Genomic DNA, 21658 nt, shown 5'->3' with positions numbered 1-21658 from the left:
ACCCACTCTGGAAACCAACTACGGTAAGCTGAATTGAAAACTAAAAACGAATGAAAAATACAAAACGATGAGTGATGCAGCGTACAGTGAGCAGGGGCCAGACAGCAGTGAACAGGGTGGGACAGGCTTTATTTCTGTAACAGAGCCATTTAGATTTACAGCAAAACACAAATAACATGGAGTCGGTACAACGTAGCTACAATAAATATTCAAATCATCTCTATTGCAAAGATCAGAACGCTGCCTTAACTCAACCCGAGTCAGTGCTCTTTTTCTAAGTGCTTTTCAATCCATTACAAACTGACCGAGCAGCACAACTTGGTTTGGTGTTTAGAAGAGAAAATAATGAAATGAGCAGAGGGAGAGGTTCCTTTTGAAGGGAAAGAGTGGACAGATCTCACACACAGAGTTTGGCCACTGCAGGTTTGAGCGGTGCATGGCGGCCATGTTTGAGCCACACTGCGGCTCCATGGCTCTTTGCCAAATCAACCTTCACCACATCAGCCACAGTCACAGCATTTCATCTGGAGCTGTCGACTTTCCAACTTGACATGACTTTACATTACATTCTGGAGTTTCTTTTTTACATTGTTTCGGTTGGTCTGGATGTCAGATATTTTTGAGATGTTGATGCTTCTGTGGTTGGTGTGAACAGGAAACATATTTTTTGCTTTCTTTGTTCCCTTCACACAGCCAGGAGTAGAGTCTGGAGCTCAGAAACATGGCTACCTTATTCCATACACATGTACACAAACACACACACACACACACGCACGTTGCTGTCCAGACCTGGGCTGTGTTCAAATTGTAAAAAATAAATAAAAATCCTTGTCTCACTTGTCCCTGACCTGGATGGCAAAGGTCAAGAAAAGATGTGAAGGATAATTCATAAGCGATTGGGAAGAGATGAGTGCGGTGCTCAGAGAATCCTGCTGCACTGATGCTAGGCTACAGAAGTCTGATGCTAGGCTACAGACGTCTGATGCTAGGCTACAGACGTCTGATGCTAGGCTACAGAAGTCTGATGCTAGGCTACAGAAGTCTGATGCTAGGCTACAGACGTCTGATGCTAGGCTACAGACGTCTGATGCTAGGCTACAGACGTCTGATGCTAGGCTACAGAAGTCTGATGCTAGGCTACAGAAGTCTGATGCTAGGCTACAGAATCTGATGCTAGGCTACAGCAGTCTGATGCTAGGCTACAGAAGTCTGATGCTAGGCTACAGAAGTCTGATGCTAGGCTACAGAAGTCTGCACGTAGTCTGGCCTTCTACATTTTCACGTAGCGTAAGGATTTCTCTCAAACCCACTGAGTGACAAACTCTAGCTGACCAGCAAGTACAAGTCACTCTGATTTCAATGGTGAAATCCCTTTCCTGCTCAGTTGCTGAGAAAATAGATGTTTTCCCTGCATGAGCACCATGCGCTTAGCAAGCACAACAAACAGCAAGTTATGTTGATTGACTGTCTTCGTTAACGGCTGCTCGCTTTGCTGCCACAATCTCCTTTCCTTTCCTAAAGGCTAAGCTAAAGGAGATAAGTCAGGAAGCATTGGAGCACCTTTCCTTCGTGTTTGCATGGCTGCTACTTCCAGGTCATTTCACTCAGTTAGGAACCTTCCTAAGCAAAAAGAAAAGAAAAAGGTTTTGTGTTTCCACACTTTAGTTAAAGATTACAGAGTTAAACCTAGGTACTCAATGTGTGTGTGTGTGTGTGTGTGTGTGTGTGTGGCAGCCATGTTGTCTACTCAGACGTTGAGGGTCTTCTTGACAGAGAAGATGATGTCTTTGATCTGAGGCACGCTGTTGTCCTCCAGGATCTTGGCGTAGGGCATGGGGATGTCCACGCCCGTCACTCTGTGCGCCGGCGCGTCCAGGTAGTTAAACGCTGGCCCTGAAAAACACACACACACACACACACACACACACACGTACACATGTTAAAGGGACAGTTTAGGCAACAGCTGATGACAGGCTCTATGGTTATTACATCACAGTGTTGCAACACCTAACTAACCGTTTCAAGAGTGACACATGAAACGCCATAGCTACAGGGAGGGAAAACTCTCTGCTAATAAACAACAACCGCTTTGAAAAAACTCGTTGTTAGTCTGTTCTTTCTTACAGGAATGATAATGAGTGAACCTGTGTGAAGCCCAAACAGCTCGTTTAGAGGCTTTTCATTTAGTTGACTTTCAACATGTTTAAATACTCATCCTGCTTTACACCATATGGACCTTTAAATACAGACTGGAGGTGAACTAGAACCATTTAAGATAACGACCTAAAGTGCAAAGTGTAGTGTTGGATTGCTAGCTCGTGAGCTGGTGAGTTAATTCATTAGCTGGTTAGTTAATTGGTTAGCTCGTTAGCTGTTACCCTCCATGATCCTGGCGCAGATCTCCGCTCCCACGCCGAACTGCGGCCAGCCTCCCTCCACCGTCACCAGGTGGTTCGTCTTCATCACACTGGCTTCAATACAGTCCACATCCAGAGGACGGATGGTCCGCAGGTTCACCACCTGACACAGAGAGAGACACACAGACAGGCAGAGACAGGCAGACAAGCAGAGAGAGACACACAGACAGGCAGACAAGCAGAGAGAGACACACAGACAAGAGGAGTTACAGCTGACTGATCTTCATTAGGTATTGAAGGAACAGTTCACCCAACAAAAAAATCCCAAATGCATAAGGTTAGGTTTGTTTTTATTTATTTTGAACCTGTGGCATTTATTTTGAAAAGACAGTACTAGTCCTCCACCTAAACCAGTACACTAACAGTGAACATATACTCTCTTAGATTAGGTTATATTTTTATGTAGGGCTGGCTCTACGACTGCATGGGGATGCAGGCAACTAGTCGGTTAAACGTTTAAAAATCCGCTACCCTCGCTAGTCGGCACCAAAATACTAGTCGGTTAAACTAATTATTAAATTATTGTGGCGTACCATAACAGACTTAAGAGACATTCACCTTACTGCCGGGGGCCCTTTAAGAGAGAGAGGGTTTGTGGGCCTCTGGTGTTGCCGTAGTTCCAGGCTAACTCAGTGCAGTCTCAGCAAGCTAAGAGAGACATGTTTAACAAACTGCTTTGACATGTAATGTAAATAGTTGGAGCGTTGGAATAATTGACGTATTCGTCGTATAGCTACACGCACTGAACCGTGACGCCCATACCGTGACGTCAAGGGACGAATACACGTACCGTGACACCCCTAGTCCATTGATAATGAATCGATTGATTGCTCGTTAACATTACCAATGATCAATTCATGAATTTGCATACAATTTGCAGCCCTAGTTTACACTGACAACCTCCTTGTGTGTTATATAGATTTATGGACTAACTTCACTTGTGTTTACACTGGCAACCCCCCTGTGTGTTACATGGACTAGCTTCACCTGTGTTTACACTGGCCTGAGGGGGAGGAGCTAACTTCACCTGTGTCTACACTAGCCTGAGGGGGAGGAGCTAACTTCACCTGTGTTTACACTGGCCTGAGGGGAGGAGCTAACTTCACCTGTGTTCACGCTGGCCTGAGGGGGAGGAGCTAACTTCACCTGTGTTTACACTGGCCTGAGGGGGAGGAGCTAAATTCACCTGTGTCTACACTAACCTGAGGGGAGGAGCTAACATCACCTGTGTTCACACTGGCCTGAGGGGAGGAGCTAACTTCACCTGTGTTCACACTGGCCTGAGGGGAGGAGATGACGGTTAATGGGCATGTTCAGCCCAGACATCAGGAGCTTCCTCACCTCACACTCGATGCCCTCCTTGGCGAGCACGGCGGCTGCGTCCAGACAGTGACTGACGTACCGCGAGTGAGTCACCAGCGTGATGTGAGTTCCTGTGACACACAGAGGAGAGGAGTGAGACACCAGCATCATGTGACTTCCTGTGACACACAGAGGAGAGGAGACACCAGCATCATGTGACTTCCTGTGACACACAGAGGAGAGGAGTGAGACACCAAGAGGAGTGAGACACCAGCATCATGTGACTTCCTGTGACACAAAGAGGAGAGAGGAGTGAGACACCAGCATCATGTGACTTCCTGTGACACAAAGAGGAGAGAGGAGTGAGACACCAGCATCATGTGACTTCCTGTGACACACAGAGGAGAGGAGTGAGACACCAGCATCATGTGACTTCCTGTGACACACAGAGGAGAGGAGAGAGACACCAGCATCATGTGACTTCCTGTGACACACAGAGGAGAGGAGAGAGACACCAGCATCATGTGACTTCCTGTGACACACAGAGGAGAGGAGTGAGACACCAGCATCATGTGACTTCCTGTGACACACAGAGGAGAGGAGAGAGACACCAGCATCATGTGACTTCCTGTGACACACAGAGGAGAGGAGAGAGACACCAGCATCATGTGACTTCCTGTGACACACAGAGGAGAGGAGAGAGACACCAGCATCATGTGACTTCCTGTGACACACAGAGGAGAGGAGACACCAGCATCATGTGACTTCCTGTGACACACAGAGGAGAGGAGAGAGACACCAGCATCATGTGACTTCCTGTGACACAGAGGAGTGAGACACCAGCATCATGTGACTTCCTGTGACACAGAGGAGTGAGACACCAGCATCATGTGACTTCCTGTGACACACAGAGGAGAGGAGAGGAGTGAGACACCAGCATCATGTGACTTCCTGTGACACAGAGGAGTGAGACACCAGCATCATGTGACTTCCTGTGACACACAGAGGAGTGAGACACCAGCATCATGTGACACACAGAGGAGAGGAGAGAGACACCAGCATCATGTGACTTCCTGTGACACACAGAGGAGAGGAGTGAGACACCAGCATCATGTGACTTCCTGTGACACAGAGGAGTGAGACACCAGCATCATGTGACTTCCTGTGACACAGAGGAGTGAGACACCAGCATCATGTGACTTCCTGTGACACAGAGGAGTGAGACACCAGCATCATGTGACTTCCTGTGACACACAGAGGAGAGAGACACCAGCATCATGTGACTTCCTGTGACACACAGAGGAGAGAGACACCAGCATCATGTGACTTCCTGTGACACACAGAGGAGAGAGACACCAGCATCATGTGACTTCCTGTGACACACAGAGGAGAGGAGAGAGAGACACCAGCATCATGTGACTTCCTGTGACACACAGAGGAGAGAGACACCAGCATCATGTGACTTCCTGTGACACACAGAGGAGAGGAGAGAGACACCAGCATCATGTGACTTCCTGTGACACAGAGGAGTGAGACACCAGCATCATGTGACTTCCTGTGACACAGAGGAGTGAGACACCAGCATCATGTGACTTCCTGTGACACACAGAGGAGAGGAGAGGAGTGAGACACCAGCATCATGTGACTTCCTGTGACACAGAGGAGTGAGACACCAGCATCATGTGACTTCCTGTGACACACAGAGGAGTGAGACACCAGCATCATGTGACACACAGAGGAGAGGAGAGAGACACCAGCATCATGTGACTTCCTGTGACACACAGAGGAGAGGAGTGAGACACCAGCATCATGTGACTTCCTGTGACACAGAGGAGTGAGACACCAGCATCATGTGACTTCCTGTGACACAGAGGAGTGAGACACCAGCATCATGTGACTTCCTGTGACACAGAGGAGTGAGACACCAGCATCATGTGACTTCCTGTGACACACAGAGGAGAGAGACACCAGCATCATGTGACTTCCTGTGACACACAGAGGAGAGAGACACCAGCATCATGTGACTTCCTGTGACACACAGAGGAGTGAGACACCAGCATCATGTGACTTCCTGTGACACACAGAGGAGAGGAGTGAGACACCAGCATCATGTGACTTCCTGTGACACACAGAGGAGAGGAGAGGAGTGAGACACCAGCATCATGTGACTTCCTGTGACACACAGAGGAGAGGAGTGAGACACCAGCATCATGTGACTTCCTGTGACACAGAGGAGTGAGACACCAGCATCATGTGACTTCCTGTGACACACAGAGGAGAGAGACACCAGCATCATGTGACTTCCTGTGACACACAGAGGAGAGGAGAGAGACACCAGCATCATGTGACTTCCTGTGACACACAGAGGAGAGGAGTGAGACACCAGCATCATGTGACTTCCTGTGACACACAGAGGAGAGAGACACCAGCATCATGTGACTTCCTGTGACACACAGAGGAGAGGAGAGACACCAGCATCATGTGACTTCCTGTGACACACAGAGGAGAGGAGAGAGACACCAGCATCATGTGACTTCCTGTGACACACAGAGGAGAGGAGTGAGACACCAGCATCATGTGACTTCCTGTGACACAGAGGAGTGAGACACCAGCATCATGTGACTTCCTGTGACACACAGAGGAGAGAGACACCAGCATCATGTGACTTCCTGTGACACACAGAGGAGTGAGACACCAGCATCATGTGACTTCCTGTGACACACAGAGGAGAGGAGTGAGACACCAGCATCATGTGACTTCCTGTGACACACAGAGGAGTGAGACACCAGCATCATGTGACTTCCTGTGACACACAGAGGAGTGAGACACCAGCATCATGTGACTTCCTGTGACACACAGAGGAGAGAGACACCAGCATCATGTGACTTCCTGTGACACACAGAGGAGTGAGACACCAGCATCATGTGACTTCCTGTGACACACAGAGGAGAGAGACACCAGCATCATGTGACTTCCTGTGACACACAGAGGAGAGGAGAGAGACACCAGCATCATGTGACTTCCTGTGACACACAGAGGAGAGGAGAGAGACACCAGCATCATGTGACTTCCTGTGACACACAGAGGAGAGGAGAGAGACACCAGCATCATGTGACTTCCTGTGACACACAGAGGAGAGGAGAGAGACACCAGCATCATGTGACTTCCTGTGACACACAGAGGAGTGAGACACCAGCATCATGTGACTTCCTGTGACACACAGAGGAGTGAGACACCAGCATCATGTGACTTCCTGTGACAGAGGAGAGGAGTCTGTCTCTATTGCTCAACTTACACAATACAGTCTACTGTATGTTTTGCTGTGCTGTGTTGGAGAAGGCAAGAGGCCACAGTCTGCCATAACACAGCACAGTTCAGAGATTCAAGCCTCTCTCTTTTTAATTGTCTGAAACTCAACTTTCTATCAACTTTGAAGATATGACCATATCCAACATCTAAGACCATATCTAGCCTCATATCACAATATTGATATAAAATAGATATATTGCCCAGCCTTAATATTGAGTGCCAGAATCAACCTCCCAATGATGCAATTAGCAGAAAAACATAATTTACCGCCAGATATCGGCAGATACCAATGACGTGCTGATATAATCATGCATCCCGAGAAAAAGTATTGATTTGTCATCTGTATCAAAAACAAGATGGCAGACCTGAACCATGTGAAGCTAGACCCAGGTCTCTCACCTTGCCTCTCCACCTTGGCCTTGTCTGAACCATGTGAAGCTAGACCCAGGTCTCTCACCTTGCCTCTCTACCTTGGCCTTGTCTGAACCATGTGAAGCTAGACCCAGGTCTCTCACCTTGCCTCTCCACCTTGGCCTTGTCTGAACCATGTGAAGCTAGACCCAGGTCTCTCACCTTGCCTCTCCACCTTGGCCTTGTCTGAACCATGTGAAGCTAGACCCAGGTCTCTCACCTTGCCTCTCCACCTTGGCCTTGTCTGAACCATGTGAAGCTAGACCCAGGTCTCTCACCTTGCCTCTCCACCTTGGCCTTGTCTGAACCATGTGAAGCTAGACCCAGGTCTCTCACCTTGCCTCTCCACCTTGGCCTTGTCTGAACCATGTGAAGCTAGACCCAGGTCTCTCACCTTGCCTCTCCACCTTGGCCTTGTCTGAACCATGTGAAGCTAGACCCAGGTCTCTCACCTTGCCTCTCCACCTTGGCCTTGTCTGAACCATGTGAAGCTAGACCCAGGTCTCTCACCTTGCCTCTCCACCTTGGCCTTGTCTGAACCATGTGAAGCTAGACCCAGGTCTCTCACCTTGCCTCTCCACCTTGGCCTTGTCTGAACCATGTGAAGCTAGACCCAGGTCTCTCACCTTGCCTCTCCACCTTGGTCCTTGCCTGAACCATGTGAAGCTAGACCCAGGTCTCTCACCTTGCCTCTCCACCTTGGTCCTTGTCTGAACCATGTGAAGCTAGACCCAGGTCTCTCACCTTGCCTCTCTACCTTGACCTTGTCTGAACCATGTGAAGCTAGACCCAGGTCTCTCACCTTGCCTCTCCACCTTGGCCTTGCCGATGGGGATGGTGAAGTCTTTGTTCTGGGACTCCTCTGACATCTCAAAGGGAACGCCGTACATCAGCTCGTTCTCCAGGAACACCACTGCGCACACACACAAAACACAGACAGACAGACACACACACACACACACACACACACACACACACACACACACACGTACGTAAGTAAAAGGACAGTTCAGTGGAAACAGTGAAATGGTGCCTGCCTGGCGAGATAATTGAAAGTGAGCGAGCTGCGAGACAGTGAGTGAGTGAACGACAGACGAGGTGAGTGAGTGACACTGACAGATTTTTTAGCAACAACCAAGAAAGTAAGTGTCTAGTCTGTCTCTTAAGTAACGTTACCTGTGTGACACGTTGGGAAGCTACTGGCTAATCATGCATGAAGGCTCAATTAATATAACAAATTGCATGAAGGCTCAATTAATTATCGTGCTCTAACACCAGTGAGTCCATAGAAGGCTTTTCAAAGAGCCTGTCTGTAGATGTCAGAATGACTTCCCACAGTCAGAGAGAGTGGTGATTTTGAATGAATGGTAATATCCCAGCTAGTCGCAGAACCTGTAAGCACTTCTTTGGACTGAAGGCAGACAATAAGACTCTGGAAAAAAGATATTTGATTCTTAATGATTACTGGACCTCCCTCCGTCTGCAGCTCCTCTCTTCACACACTCACTCAATCACTTTCTTTACAAATTTCACCATAGCCAAGGACATTATGTTTCCCTCATACCTCCCTGTCTTGCGTTGTACCTCCCTCTACCAACCATGTTATTCTAACTCCAAAGTAAGGGACAACTTTGGCGAGGGGAAAAAGCAGTCTAACATCCTCCCAAAATGCCGTACTCAGTGCCACCCTTGCTTGAGTCTGTGCCCCACCTGGGCCACCCCAGTCAAAATAGCCTGGACACGCCCACCTGGGCCACCCCAGTCAAAATGGCCTGGACACGCCCACCTGGGCCACCCCAGTCAAAATGGCCTGGACACGCCCACCTGGGCCACCCCAGTCAAAATGGCCTGGACACGCCCACCTGGGCCACCCCAGTCAAAATGGCCTGGACATGCCACTGGACATTTGAGGATGTCATCTTGGGCTTTTGGGGGGGGTCATTTTTCACCATTTGGTGACATTTTATAGACCAAAAGATGAATCGATTAGTGTAAAAATAATCGACAGATTGATCGATAATGAAAGTAATCGTTTGTTGCAGCCCTACTCATCAATGGCAATGTGTCCCACGTTGTCCCACACAAACACAATGTGTCCCACGTTGTCCCACACAAACACAATGTGTCCCACGTTGTCCCACACAAACACAATGTGTCCCACGTTGTCCCACACAAACACAATGTGTCCCACGTTGTCCCACACAAACACAATGTGTCCCGTGTCCCACGTTGTCCCACACAAACACAATGTGTCCCACGTTGTCCCACACAAACACACTATTTGTCCCACATTTTGGTTTGCTGAGATCTGGTCACCTTAACACAGGGGTAGGAGAGAATGTGAGATATTCAAGAAGAGGCTGCTCCCTAGTGGTCATTTTGGTCAATGACACTTAATAAATGCATGTTCCCTCTGTATGTTTTTTTATTATAGATGATGACTTTGTGTGTTGTGTACCTGTGTTTGTAGGTGTCATTTTGATATGAATTTTGCTAAAACAGTTTGTGTTTGTTAGTTACAATTATGTTGACAGGAGAGCTGAGCAGATGGTGACATGGAAGAGAATATACTGAATAATGACATCACAACAGTATAATCCTAATGTTGATTTAGAATGAGATATTCCTCTAAATATGGCTAAAAAAGGTAAAAAAAAACATTTTTTTTATTTTATTTTTTATGATATATTACCGTAAATTCCGGACTATAAGACGCACCGGTGTATAAGCCGCGGGACCAAAATTGACTATTTTTTTCTTCTATAAGCCGCACCGGTCTATAAGCCGCGGGTGTTTTGATGTTTAATTACCATATGAAAGGGTTCGTGCACAGAGAGGAATGTCGGGAAAGCGATGGCTGTTTGGGGAAGCTCCCATTTATTAACATTTCAACAAAACAAAACAAAAGTCAGGTCACTAATCCCCAGACAAAATCACACAACAATAGGCTATATGTGCAGCAAACCTGTAACCAGAGAAGTCAAGTCACTAATGCTCGTCTTCCTCTTCTTCCTGCGTACTGAAACCACCAAAGTCCTCATCTTCAGTGTCGGAAACGAACAGGTTCAGGGTGGCTTCGTCAACCACTCTCCTCTCTCCTTCATTGTCACTCAAAACCAACGAACTCCTCTTCATCTATAGCTGTGTTTCCATTACAGTTTTTCGCAAAAGAATTGCGATATTTCTACAACTTCGACAATGTACAATTGCGACTTGTAGGCGTTTCCATTGAAGTTGCGTTTGAGTGATTCCCCGTTGCAGCAGCTGCCACAGTGATTACGCACGGGGATCTGCCCCATATCCCGTCCCCTGCATGCTCAAATCCAACCAATGGTCAATGGAAATCCCAACATGAAGTTACAATGCATATAAACGAGCCTGATTATCAATTCAAAAGAAAATGAGTCGCAAAATGTTGCTGGCTGCGTGAATGCAGTCAGCGCGACAGGCAGAGGAAAAAAGGTAGCCTAATAGCCTACAACTGGTCCGATTTAGAGATGGAGGGGGGAAAAGGCTGATTTGGTTCTATAATTGCACCTGAAACGTGTGCAATGTATTAGCCTACTCACAGTCACTGTATTCACTTCAGACAGCACCACCGCACCAGTGTGTGCTTTTCATCCTCTCATCTCGCCGCTGTGCCAAATGCGCGCACACAGGCAGCCTGCTGTCACCATGGACCGATTTCTGCCATTAAACATTATCTAATTTGCCCGGCTACGCTTTTGCACAACACTCGTCTTTCTGCTAGGTAGCGTTGCTTCAAAGTTTTCCACTTGCTGCGGAGGTTTTGACACGGCTATCGAACCTTACTTACCAAACTTATTTTCCGCTCCTTTTCCAAGGGATAATATGGGTCACATGACGTGCAAATGCGAAAAATGTGTTTCCATTACACTTTTGCGATAAACTGCTATATCGACACGTCTGAAAAACCACCTCATGATCATCTACTGCTCGTTCTCATGCTGTCGAGAACGAGCAAAGCTTTTTTTTGGTGAAAGAATCCTCCAGGGCGCTTCTTGTTAACAGTCCGAGTGAGTGGCAGGTCGAACGTCAAAGGCACTTCATCCATATTTATGATCTGCTCCGGTTCGATGGAATATTCCTTGATCTTCCTTTGTGTGAATTCGCCGAAGTTTGTGATTTTCTCCTGGTAGTCGGGGGAGGGAGTTGATGGGCTTGTGGCCGTTTGCTTACCGTAATTACCATATGTAAGTGGTCACGCACAGAGGGGATTGTCGGGAAAGAGATGGCTGTTTGAGGAAGCTCCCATTTACCGTATTACCGTAACATTTCAACAAAACAACATAACACAACACCACCGTTGTTTATTTTTACAGTGCACACAGTGTCCGCGGTGTGGTGAAAAGAGGGCAAGAGAGGAAATTAAAACAGAAGTGGATTTATAGTTAGAAAGAGTGCTAAAAAAGAGAGATTTTTTTTTTTTTTTTTTTTTTTTTCTGAAAAAATCCATAGATAAGACGCACCGTTATATAAGCCGCAGGGGCCAAAAAACGGGAAAAAAGCCGCGGCTTATAGTCCGGAATTTACGGTACTCTAAATATGGCTAAAAAAGGAGAAAAAAAAAACTCAATTTTTTCCCCGCCTCCCCTTGCCATGTCTGGACCTCCCCAATTTCGAAACCCTGGATAGGGGCCTGGGTGCAGCATGGGCCCAGGAAGAAGAACCCTTTTTTTTTTTACGGATCCGATCCAATTCACAACATTTGCATATGATAGCAGACTGGACTATTGGCCTTGATGGAGGTCTACGCTCTCCTTCTAGTTAGGTACATTTCTCTGTGAAAGTGGCCCAGTCCAGCCGTGCCCTGTGGAAGTGTCTGTCTCACCTGGGTTATCATCTCGGATGGCGGCCTTCAGGAGGCCCCTGGCGTCTTCAGCGCTCCAGGGACTCACCACCTTCAGACCGGGACAGTGTCCGTACCTGCACGCACACACATTTTAAAGCTGGAGCGCGTAACTTGAACATATAAATGAACACCCGTTACATTCAAGCCAAACGAGTCCCCAGCATGTTGATGAACCCTATCAGCTCCACATAACTCTCTCTGTATTCCACAGTAGAGCAGAGTTGTCAATCTGCTGTCTGTGGAGACATTCCCGCGCTGGCCTGGAGCATGCTCACCAGAGACCTCTGCCCGGCCCAGCCGGCTAACTTCCTGTTAGCCTTCTGCTAACAGGAATGGGGATAAATAATTCAGTCATGCGGCTCTTCTAGACTTTCCAAATGTTATCGGACCGAATGGATCAAATTGTGAAATGAAACGAGTAATTTCGCTCAAAACGGTTTGTCCTCTGTTTCACAGCCAAAACTGTAGCGAACCAGTAGGCTCCATTGGAGGCTATGACAAATGCTGCATTCACGTGCTGCTCGGATTGTCTTATTTCCTGAATTGGGAAGTCGTTCTTCCGACTTCGGCGTGTTCATGAGCTCATACAGTAGTGGTAATGTGTGGAAACAACATGGACGCTGACATGGAAGCTGTTTCCAGTTTTGCCGTGAAAGCAAAAGAGCAAAGGAAATGTTCCGAACACATTTTTCGGATGCCACATTTATGCAGCGCACTTTCCTTCACTGCCAGAAGGGAGAGACAAAGTTCACACACTATGCCTTTAATATTTAGTAGATTTAAGGTTTCATAGTAATACTAGCAGTAGTAGTGCTACAAGTAGTAATAGTGGTATTAGTGGCAGTAGTAATAGCATTATTAGGGGTCCAAGCACGAAGTGCGTGGATCCCTATTGTATCTCTTCCGATTATTGTTGTTTTTTTTATTCTTCTTCTCCGGTAAAACTGTATGTACAGCAGAAACTGTAATGCTCAGCGTAGCCAGACTGGGCACATAGATTGTAAATGTGCCTCACTACTCAGAAACAAAAAAATACCCATATCGGCCAGATGGTGGCGCTATAACAGACCATTTCGCGTTATGGTCCATATCTTCTGAACCGTGAGGCGTAGAATCAAAATTCCACTTCGGCTGTACTCCCTGGATCAATACGCATCTATCCATATAGGCCACGCCCATTTGCGTGTGCCTAGATGTTCCGCCATCTTGGACTTTCTCAAAAAAAAAAAAAAAACGAACTCGTCCTAGGCCATTTGCCCGAATGAGCCCAAACTTTTTGTGTGTCATCTCTGGACTTCCTTGATTAAAAATCTCAGAAAGAATTTGGATACGTGAAACCGTCTTGAAATGATAAATGTTTAAACTTTTGTGTATTTACTTTTGTTCTTTTCCTGCCCTAAAAGTGTGTGGATCTCAGAAACCATACACCCCCCATCACCCAAACTTTCCACACAGGTTCACGACATCACCGACTACTCAGAGTAAAAAAATTACACCAATCCACCAGATGGTGGCGCTATAACAGCCAATTTCACGTTTGTCGGTCCATAACTTCTGAACTGCGAGCTGTAGAATCAAAATTCCACATCTACTGGTTTCCCTGGAGCATCATGTATCTAACCCACTAGGCCACGCCCATTTCTGTGTGGTAGATTTTCCGCCATTTTGAATTTTATCAAAAACCTACTTTCGCGAGCTCCTCCTAGACTGTTTGGCCAAATCACACGAAACTTTTTCTGGGTTATCTATGGACTACCCCGACCTAAAGTTATTAAAGGATTTTGGATACGTGAAACTGTTTTGAAATGATAAATGTCTAAACTTGTGTGTATTTGCTTTTGTTCTTTTCCTGCCCTAAAAGTGTGTGGATCTCAGAAACCATACGCCCCACATCACCCACCTTTCTACATAGTTTCAAGACATCACCCACTACTCAGAGGAAAAAATTACACCAATCCACCAGATGGTGACGCTATAACAGCCAACCACCACTACTACTGCCGCTGCTGCTACTACTACTACTACTATTCTTAGTACTTCTGCTGCTACTATTGCTACCACTCCCACTACTACCAACACTACTACTACTACTATTACTACTACTGCTACTACTACTACTACTAGTACTGCTTGGAAACCGTCAGGTCACCGGATCTCAACCAAACTTTGTTTACTTGTGCACATACCAAGTCTGAATAAATGTGCACTATCTGACATATACCCCCCAAGTCACCGGAAGCTTGGACCCCGCATCGCCGCTTGCGGCTATATTTTATTTTGTTTTCTGTAAACCACGTTTAGTTTATCCATCGGTCTATCTACGTATGCATCTATCCATCTGTCTGTCTGTCTGTCTGCCTGCCTGCCTGTTGTCAGGTCAGTGTTGCTGAAGCTGTACCCACCATGCAGCGAAGCACTGCGAGTGCTGGGCAGCGACGCCGGCAGAGGCTCCGTTGGGCCCTCTGAAGACGATGGGCACAGACTGCAGACCGGCTGACATGTAGCAGGTCTTAGCTGCTGAGTTGATCACCTGGTCGATGGCTTGCATGGAGAAGTTGAAGGTCATGAATTCACAGATGGGCCTCAGGCCGGCCTGGAGACACGGAGAGAGAGAGAGAGAGAGAGAGAGAGAGACATGACAGTTACATAGGAGAATAGACTCGCTGCAGAATTCCCAAAGCACTGATGCTTCTGGATCCAGATTCGGGGTGAGAACTCGGGCTGAACAATTAATCACAAGTTTCTCGACATCGCAATATGGCCGACTGCAACTTCCAAATCGCAATTATTTGTTAAAAGCTAAATGTGTGTCAAAATACCCTTGTCAATATTGTGGTGCTACAGAGATGTCGTGGCCTACACATCATATTCTACAGACTTAAGAAAATATCTTTGTTTGGTACAGATCCCCGTAAAGATCACTCCATAATCATTGTCAGCGTTTCCTCTAGATTGTTTTCCAGCAGCGACGGTCGGGTCCGGAAACGTTAACGTTATTTGTTTTGCGCCGTTCAAGTAGTGACAGGCAGCCACTGCTTCAGTCACCGAGGCTCTGTGCTTTCTCTGTGCTACATTAAGGCAGAGCAGTGAGTGGAGACAACAACAGTTATAGGGGATATTTGGAGCTATTTTCTACTTCTTTTCTCCCCCCACGGGCATCCACGACCCACTCAAAACGGCCCCGCGACCCACGTTTGGGTCCCCTACCCACCAGTTGAGAAACCCGGGTTTAGCGTGCTCCTAGAGGGTACCCTGCACAGGGAGGGCTCTTGTTTTCCTTGATGTGGTTTTATCTTCTCGTTTTGATTGTTTGTCTATATCTTGTCTGCCTGTAATTTTGTAACTTTTATATAAAGGTTTTACTCTAACAGGGCACCCTTGAAAATGAGAGCTTGCTCTCAAGGGCAACCCCAAATAAAGTTTACATAAAAAATAAAAAAATTAAAATGACTCAGTGACTCACCATGGCAGCTCCCACGGCGATGCCAGCGAAGCCCATCTACACAGAACACAGAGCAGACAGGTGAGACAGACAGACAGGTGAGAGAGACAGGTGAGACAGACAGGTGAGAGACAGACAGGTGGAGACATTCTGAACATGCATGTATTTACCTAAGAGAAAAGCTGATCTGTGTGATGCTCGAACACAAGGGCTGAAACTAACCATTATTTTCATTATCAATAAATTTTCTCGATTGATCGATTAGTTGTTTGGTCTATAAAATGTTACAAAGTGGTGAAAAATGACGATCAATTTTTTTTTAAGCCCAAGATGACGTCCTCAAATGTCTTCTTTTGTCCTGACCAACCCAGAGATAATCAGTTTACTGCCATAAAAGACTCAAGAAACCAGAAAATATTCACATTTAAGAACAGTGTTTCCCACAGGATTTTGAGAATTTGTGGTGGGGGACCGCAGACCCCCTAAGGGGGTGCGGGGGCATGCCCCCCCGCGAGATTTTTTTCAAACATTTTAAAGTAAAATGCATGAATTTGGTGTACTTTGAGAAAGCTTAAGAGCAAAATTAAAAGGCTAGATCTATGAAGAACATGTCATCATTACTGTGCTGTGGGTTTACAATGACAAACTAAATTTCTCCCTATAGGTCAGGGATACTCAACTTGCTTTGCCACTTTGGTGAAATGATAGAAGGCGAGGGGCCAGTTAATAAACAAACAATATACATTTTTCTGTAGCGGATTGTAGGTTTTTGGGGTGTCAGCCGGAGTTTAGGCTGACAGTGTTGTGCACACCGGATAGTTAGTTAGGTGAAGTTAGTTGGGTTAAGTACATACATAAGTGCCTGGGTAGTGAGCAGATGGCGGTATTTGACAATTTAGCAGCTAAATCATAGATTATTGAAAGATATTCCATATTCCAGACTGAAATGCTATAACAGAAGTATTGGCCAGAATGACATGAACATTTATTGGACACTTATTCAGCGGATATCTTGCATGTTGCGTTCAGGTGCACTGTAAAAAAAAAAAAAAAAAAAAAAAATTTTTTTTTTTTTTTTTTTGGGGTCAACATCTTATTGTGGCGGTCAAAATATTATTGTGGCGGCCCGCCACAAATTCCTTTATGTATGGGAAACACTGAAGAAGCTGTAACGTGATCATTAAAAATAAAATAAAATAGATAAATTATATATACCGTAAATTCCGGACTATAAGCCGCGGCTTTTTTCCCGTTTTTTGGCCCCTGCGGCTTATATAACGGTGCGTCTTATCTATGGATTTTTTCAGAAAAAAAAAAAAAAAAAAAAAAATCTCTCTTTTTTAGCACTCTTTCTAACTATAAATCCACTTCTGTTTTAATTTCCTCTCTTGCCCTCTTTTCACCACACCGCGGACACTGTGTGCACTGTAAAAATAAACAACGGTGGTGTTGTGTTATGTTGTTTTGTTGAAATGTTACGGTAATACGGTAAATGGGAGCTTCCTCAAACAGCCATCTCTCCCGACAATCCCCTCTGTGCGTGACCACTTACATATGGTAATTACGGTAAGCAAACGGCCACAAGCCCATCAACTCCCTCCCCCGACTACCAGGAGAAAATCACAAACTTCGGCGAATTCACACAAAGGAAGATCAAGGAATATTCCATCGAACCGGAGCAGATCATAAATATGGATGAAGTGCCTTTGACGTTCGACCTGCCACTCACTCGGACTGTTAACAAGAAGCGCCCTGGAGGATTCTTTCACCAAAAAAAAGCTTTGCTCGTTCTCGACAGCATGAGAACGAGCAGTAGATGATCATGAGGTGGTTTTTCAGACGTGTCGATATAGCAGTTTATCGCAAAAGTGTAATGGCGCCTGTGTGCGCGCATTTGGCACAGCGGCGAGATGAGAGGATGAAAAGCACACACTGGTGCGGTGGTGCTGTCTGAAGTGAATACAGTGACTGTGAGTAGGCTAATACATTGCACACGTTTCAGGTGCAATTATAGAACCAAATCAGCCTTTTCCCCCCTCCATCTCTAAATCGGACCAGTTGTAGGCTATTAGGCTACCTTTTTTCCTCTGCCTGTCGCGCTGACTGCATTCACGCAGCCAGCAACATTTTGCGACTCATTTTCTTTTGAATTGATAATCAGGCTCGTTTATATGCATTGTAACTTCATGTTGGGATTTCCATTGACCATTGGTTGGATTTGAGCATGCAGGGGACGGGATATGGGGCAGATCCCCGTGCGTAATCACTGTGGCAGCTGCTGCAACGGGGAATCACTCAAACGCAACTTCAATGGAAACGCCTACAAGTCGCAATTGTACATTGTCGAAGTTGTAGAAATATCGCAATTCTTTTGCGAAAAACTGTAATGGAAACACAGCTATAGATGAAGAGGAGTTCGTTGGTTTTGAGTGACAATGAAGGAGAGAGGAGAGTGGTTGACGAAGCCACCCTGAACCTGTTCGTTTCCGACACTGAAGATGAGGACTTTGGTGGTTTCAGTACGCAGGAAGAAGAGGAAGACGAGCATTAGTGACTTGACTTCTCTGGTTACAGGTTTGCTGCACATATAGCCTATTGTTGTGTGATTTTGTCTGGGGATTAGTGACCTGACTTTTGTTTTGTTTTGTTGAAATGTTAATAAATGGGAGCTTCCCCAAACAGCCATCGCTTTCCCGACATTCCTCTCTGTGCACGAACCCTTTCATATGGTAATTAAACATCAAAACACCCGCGGCTTATAGACCGGTGCGGCTTATAGAAGAAAAAAATAGTCAATTTTGGTCCCGCGGCTTATACACCGGTGCGTCTTATAGTCCGGAATTTACGGTATATAAAATACTAATAATCGTAATAATAATAATAATGTCTAAACAATTATTAAAAAGTTGTAATCATTGCAGCTCTAAAATAAAAATAGAAATAATGAACATGAGACATGCTGGTGGTGAGCTGAAGTGGATGTGAGTTGTGAGAGATGCTGTGTGGGCTCTCACCTCTGTGATGGGAGTGTCCATGACGCGTTTGTCTCCATACTTCTTCCACAGACCCCGGCTCACCTGCGCACACACACACGCACACAATGAATGTATTTTCAGGCTGAATGCCGATTATGAATAAAGTTCATCACCATGGTTGTGCTGACCTTGGCTCCCTCGTACTGTGTGTGTCAAGTCTGTCTGTCTACCTTGTAGGCTCTGTTGTACTGTGTGTGTGTGTGTGTGTGTGTGTGTGTGTGTGTGTGTGTGTGTGTGTGAGTGTGTACCTTGTAGGCTCGAACTGTGTGTGTGTGTGTACCTTGTAGGCTCTGTCGTAATGTGTGTGTGTGTGTGTGTGTGTGTGTGTGTGTGTGTACCTTGTAGGCTCCATCATACTGGGCCACCTCCTCTCCCAGCAAGAAGACGCGCTCATCCCGCTCCAGCTCCTCATCCATCGCCTGGTTCAGAGCATCGCGAACTGTCACCTACACACACACACACACACACACACACACACACCCACGCACACGCACACACACCCACACGCGCGCACACACACCCACGCACACGCACACACACGCACACTTAATTTTCAGTGACAGAAATGTCACTAGGGATGGGTACCGAGCACCGGTATTTAATTGATACCGGTTCCTGATGGGTCGGTACCAGCAGTATCAATAAGCCGTTCAGTGCTGCTATCGGCATTGTTTTGGTCTTTGTTTTGACCGTTCCCACCCTAATGATCACCACACAGTGAAACGCTGTGTTTAGGAGGCGTGGTGAGCGACAGCTGAACAACATGGGGGACCACCCATTTCCAGCCTGATTTAATAGTTCTGCATCTCTCCCAGGAAATGAAGGGTTGAACATGGGTAAACTCTAGCCTGGTTAAAACCATCCGGATCCATGAACTCACGTTCTGTTTGGTTCTGTGAATCCGTCCGGACTGGACTCTGCGCTGTGCAGTCATTTCAGTGGGTGGAAGTATCCAGTCCTTCAGCCAATCAGCGTCGGATCCAGTCAAATCCAAATCCAGTCGGAAGAACGGCGAAAACGTCTTTTGCGCCGAGAATCTCAGCTGTTGCATACTCCTGTTCGTGTTTAATTGAGTCTATTTCTGCAATAACTGCATTTACGGCTGTGTTACTGCTGGAGCCTGAGAGCCCTGGAGGCCGCCATTACTGTTTTGCCAGCGGCGTTCCTGATTGGCCGGTTACAATGTCAACTACACCGCAGGTCCCTAATTGGCCCATCCACGTTGTGGGTTCTGAAAACGTCTGGCCTTGGCCGGAGTTCAGACGGGTTCGCAGAACCAAACAGAATGTGAGTTCACGTGAGCCGATGGATTTAACCGGCGTAGGTCAACTCAAGTAACCCTGATCTGACCTCAAGTAACCCTGATCTGACCTTGGTCTTTGGTTTGAAGTGGCAATAGATTTATAATATTCTCAATGTCAAGTCAAAACAGCCCAAAATATTAACTGGTAACAGTGGTTGACCCTAAAGTGTCTTATAGACGGTTTTTAACTTGACAACATAAACAAAATTAACGTTGGCAACCGTGGCACAATTCAAACGGGATCAAAAAAGTAACGTTATTCTCTGTTCACCGCCATTCATATATTTTCAGCGCTGGTACAGGGAGAAAAGCAGGAAGTGATGTTCACTTTGCCCCTCTATATATGGTGGGGATGCAATTCTCGGCGGGATGCAGGATTCGGCATAACACCTGTTTTGGTTTAATAGAGACTGGATGGGGACTGGAAGCTAGCCGGACAAGTAGTCATCTGAGCCCGGTGTGCTATCAATCTATGCTACCCTGTCGAAAAATGCTACCTTATCTGTAAAGGGAGACTTGTGGGTACCGATAGAACCCCTTTTCACTCAGATATCTTGAGGTCAGAGGTCATGGGACCCCTTTGAAAATGTCAAACTTCACTCTGGCTTTAAAAGTGAGCCTGCTACAGCATCAGACATGATGTCTTGTTGTTACTGAGCATGCGCAGAGCCGCCAGACCGCACATCTGGACAGGTAGCAGCAGGCTCTGGGTGGGAGGAGGAGTAGCACAGACAGAACACCTGATCCCGCAGCTCGCGCTCACAGCCTGACGTGATCAATAACCAGCGCTCCTAAAACAACCACTACAGCTGTAACTTGAGTAAAACACGCATCACTCTGCCTCTCATTATAAACTGCCCTTGACAAGTCAAACCATGCATGAGCTGCTGCTGTGAGGTTAGCGAGCTCTCAGTTAGCCAGCCAGCACTGCTAATGCTAACGACAGGGGAGTAGTACTGCAGACAGACCTGGACAGAGGCCGGCGCACTTCTGTGGATTTCCCGCCTCAGGACCACCGACACGGCCTCCTGCAGAGACAGACAGGTTACTGACAGACACTGACACGGTGAAGTGGGTTTAAAACAGATAGCAGAGTGAGCCGTACCCGTCCACAGCGCACAAAACTCCTCAGCGACGCCATCTTTGACCTGTCCTCTGCTGTGCTGTCTGGCGAGGGGGCGGGAACTAGCTGGCGACAGGGGGAGATTTCAGCCAATCAAGATAGCCGTTTGAACGTGTCACTGTGGCGAGCCAATCGCGGCGGTTCTCTGGTGACGTAGGCGGAAAGAGTGTAAACGCTTTGAAAAAACACTCCAAGGACGAAATGAGCTTCAGATTTTTTTCTGACTTGGGAAGCTGTATGGACATCATGACGTCATGACTGGTTTTAACACTTCTCTCAGGGACATTGTTGTTTACGGAATTGTCATGGAAAAGATGACTGTGGTTAATAACATTTTTGGAAAATTTGAAATATTAATTTCAAATAATATAAATTGAAATAAAAGTGAAACCTAAGTTCAGTGTGTTCAATGAGTTTCTTACATGGAATATATAGCCTATATA

General features: G+C 46.5%; 1 protein-coding gene across 1 annotated transcript; it reads right to left on the bottom strand.

Annotated features, from left to right (window-relative positions):
- Positions 1-116: 116 nt before the first annotated feature.
- Positions 117-21261, bottom strand: pdhb (pyruvate dehydrogenase E1 subunit beta). Its single transcript, XM_083660675.1, has 11 exons — positions 21198-21261; positions 21061-21120; positions 19128-19235; positions 18769-18831; positions 15776-15811; positions 14715-14905; positions 12292-12386; positions 8242-8352; positions 3759-3850; positions 2379-2520; positions 117-1893 (listed from the first exon to the last, which is right to left on the bottom strand). Exons 1-11 carry the CDS (start codon positions 21231-21233, stop codon positions 1748-1750), a joined length of 1080 nt encoding a protein of 359 aa, XP_083516801.1. The 5' UTR covers positions 21234-21261; the 3' UTR covers positions 117-1747.
- Positions 21262-21658: the final 397 nt, after the last annotated feature.

This window comes from Poromitra crassiceps (genome assembly GCF_964638095.1).
Source record: "Poromitra crassiceps genome assembly, chromosome: 25".
Classification (NCBI taxonomy): domain Eukaryota; kingdom Metazoa; phylum Chordata; class Actinopteri; order Beryciformes; family Melamphaidae; genus Poromitra; species Poromitra crassiceps.
This window is presented reverse-complemented; position numbering and strand designations above follow the sequence as displayed.

Bases quoted from the DNA above. Each gene is read 5' to 3' on its own strand.
- pdhb (XM_083660675.1), bottom strand. From the start codon at position 21,233: ATGGCGTCGCTGAGGAGTTTTGTGCGCTGTGGACGG. The intron at 19,236-21,060 runs GTCTGTCTGCAG...GTGTGTGTGTAG, and splicing joins GTGCGCCGGCCTCTGTCCAG to GTGACAGTTCGCGATGCTCT. The intron at 12,387-14,714 runs GTGGGTACAGCT...GTGTGCGTGCAG, and splicing joins TCGCAGTGCTTCGCTGCATG to GTACGGACACTGTCCCGGTC.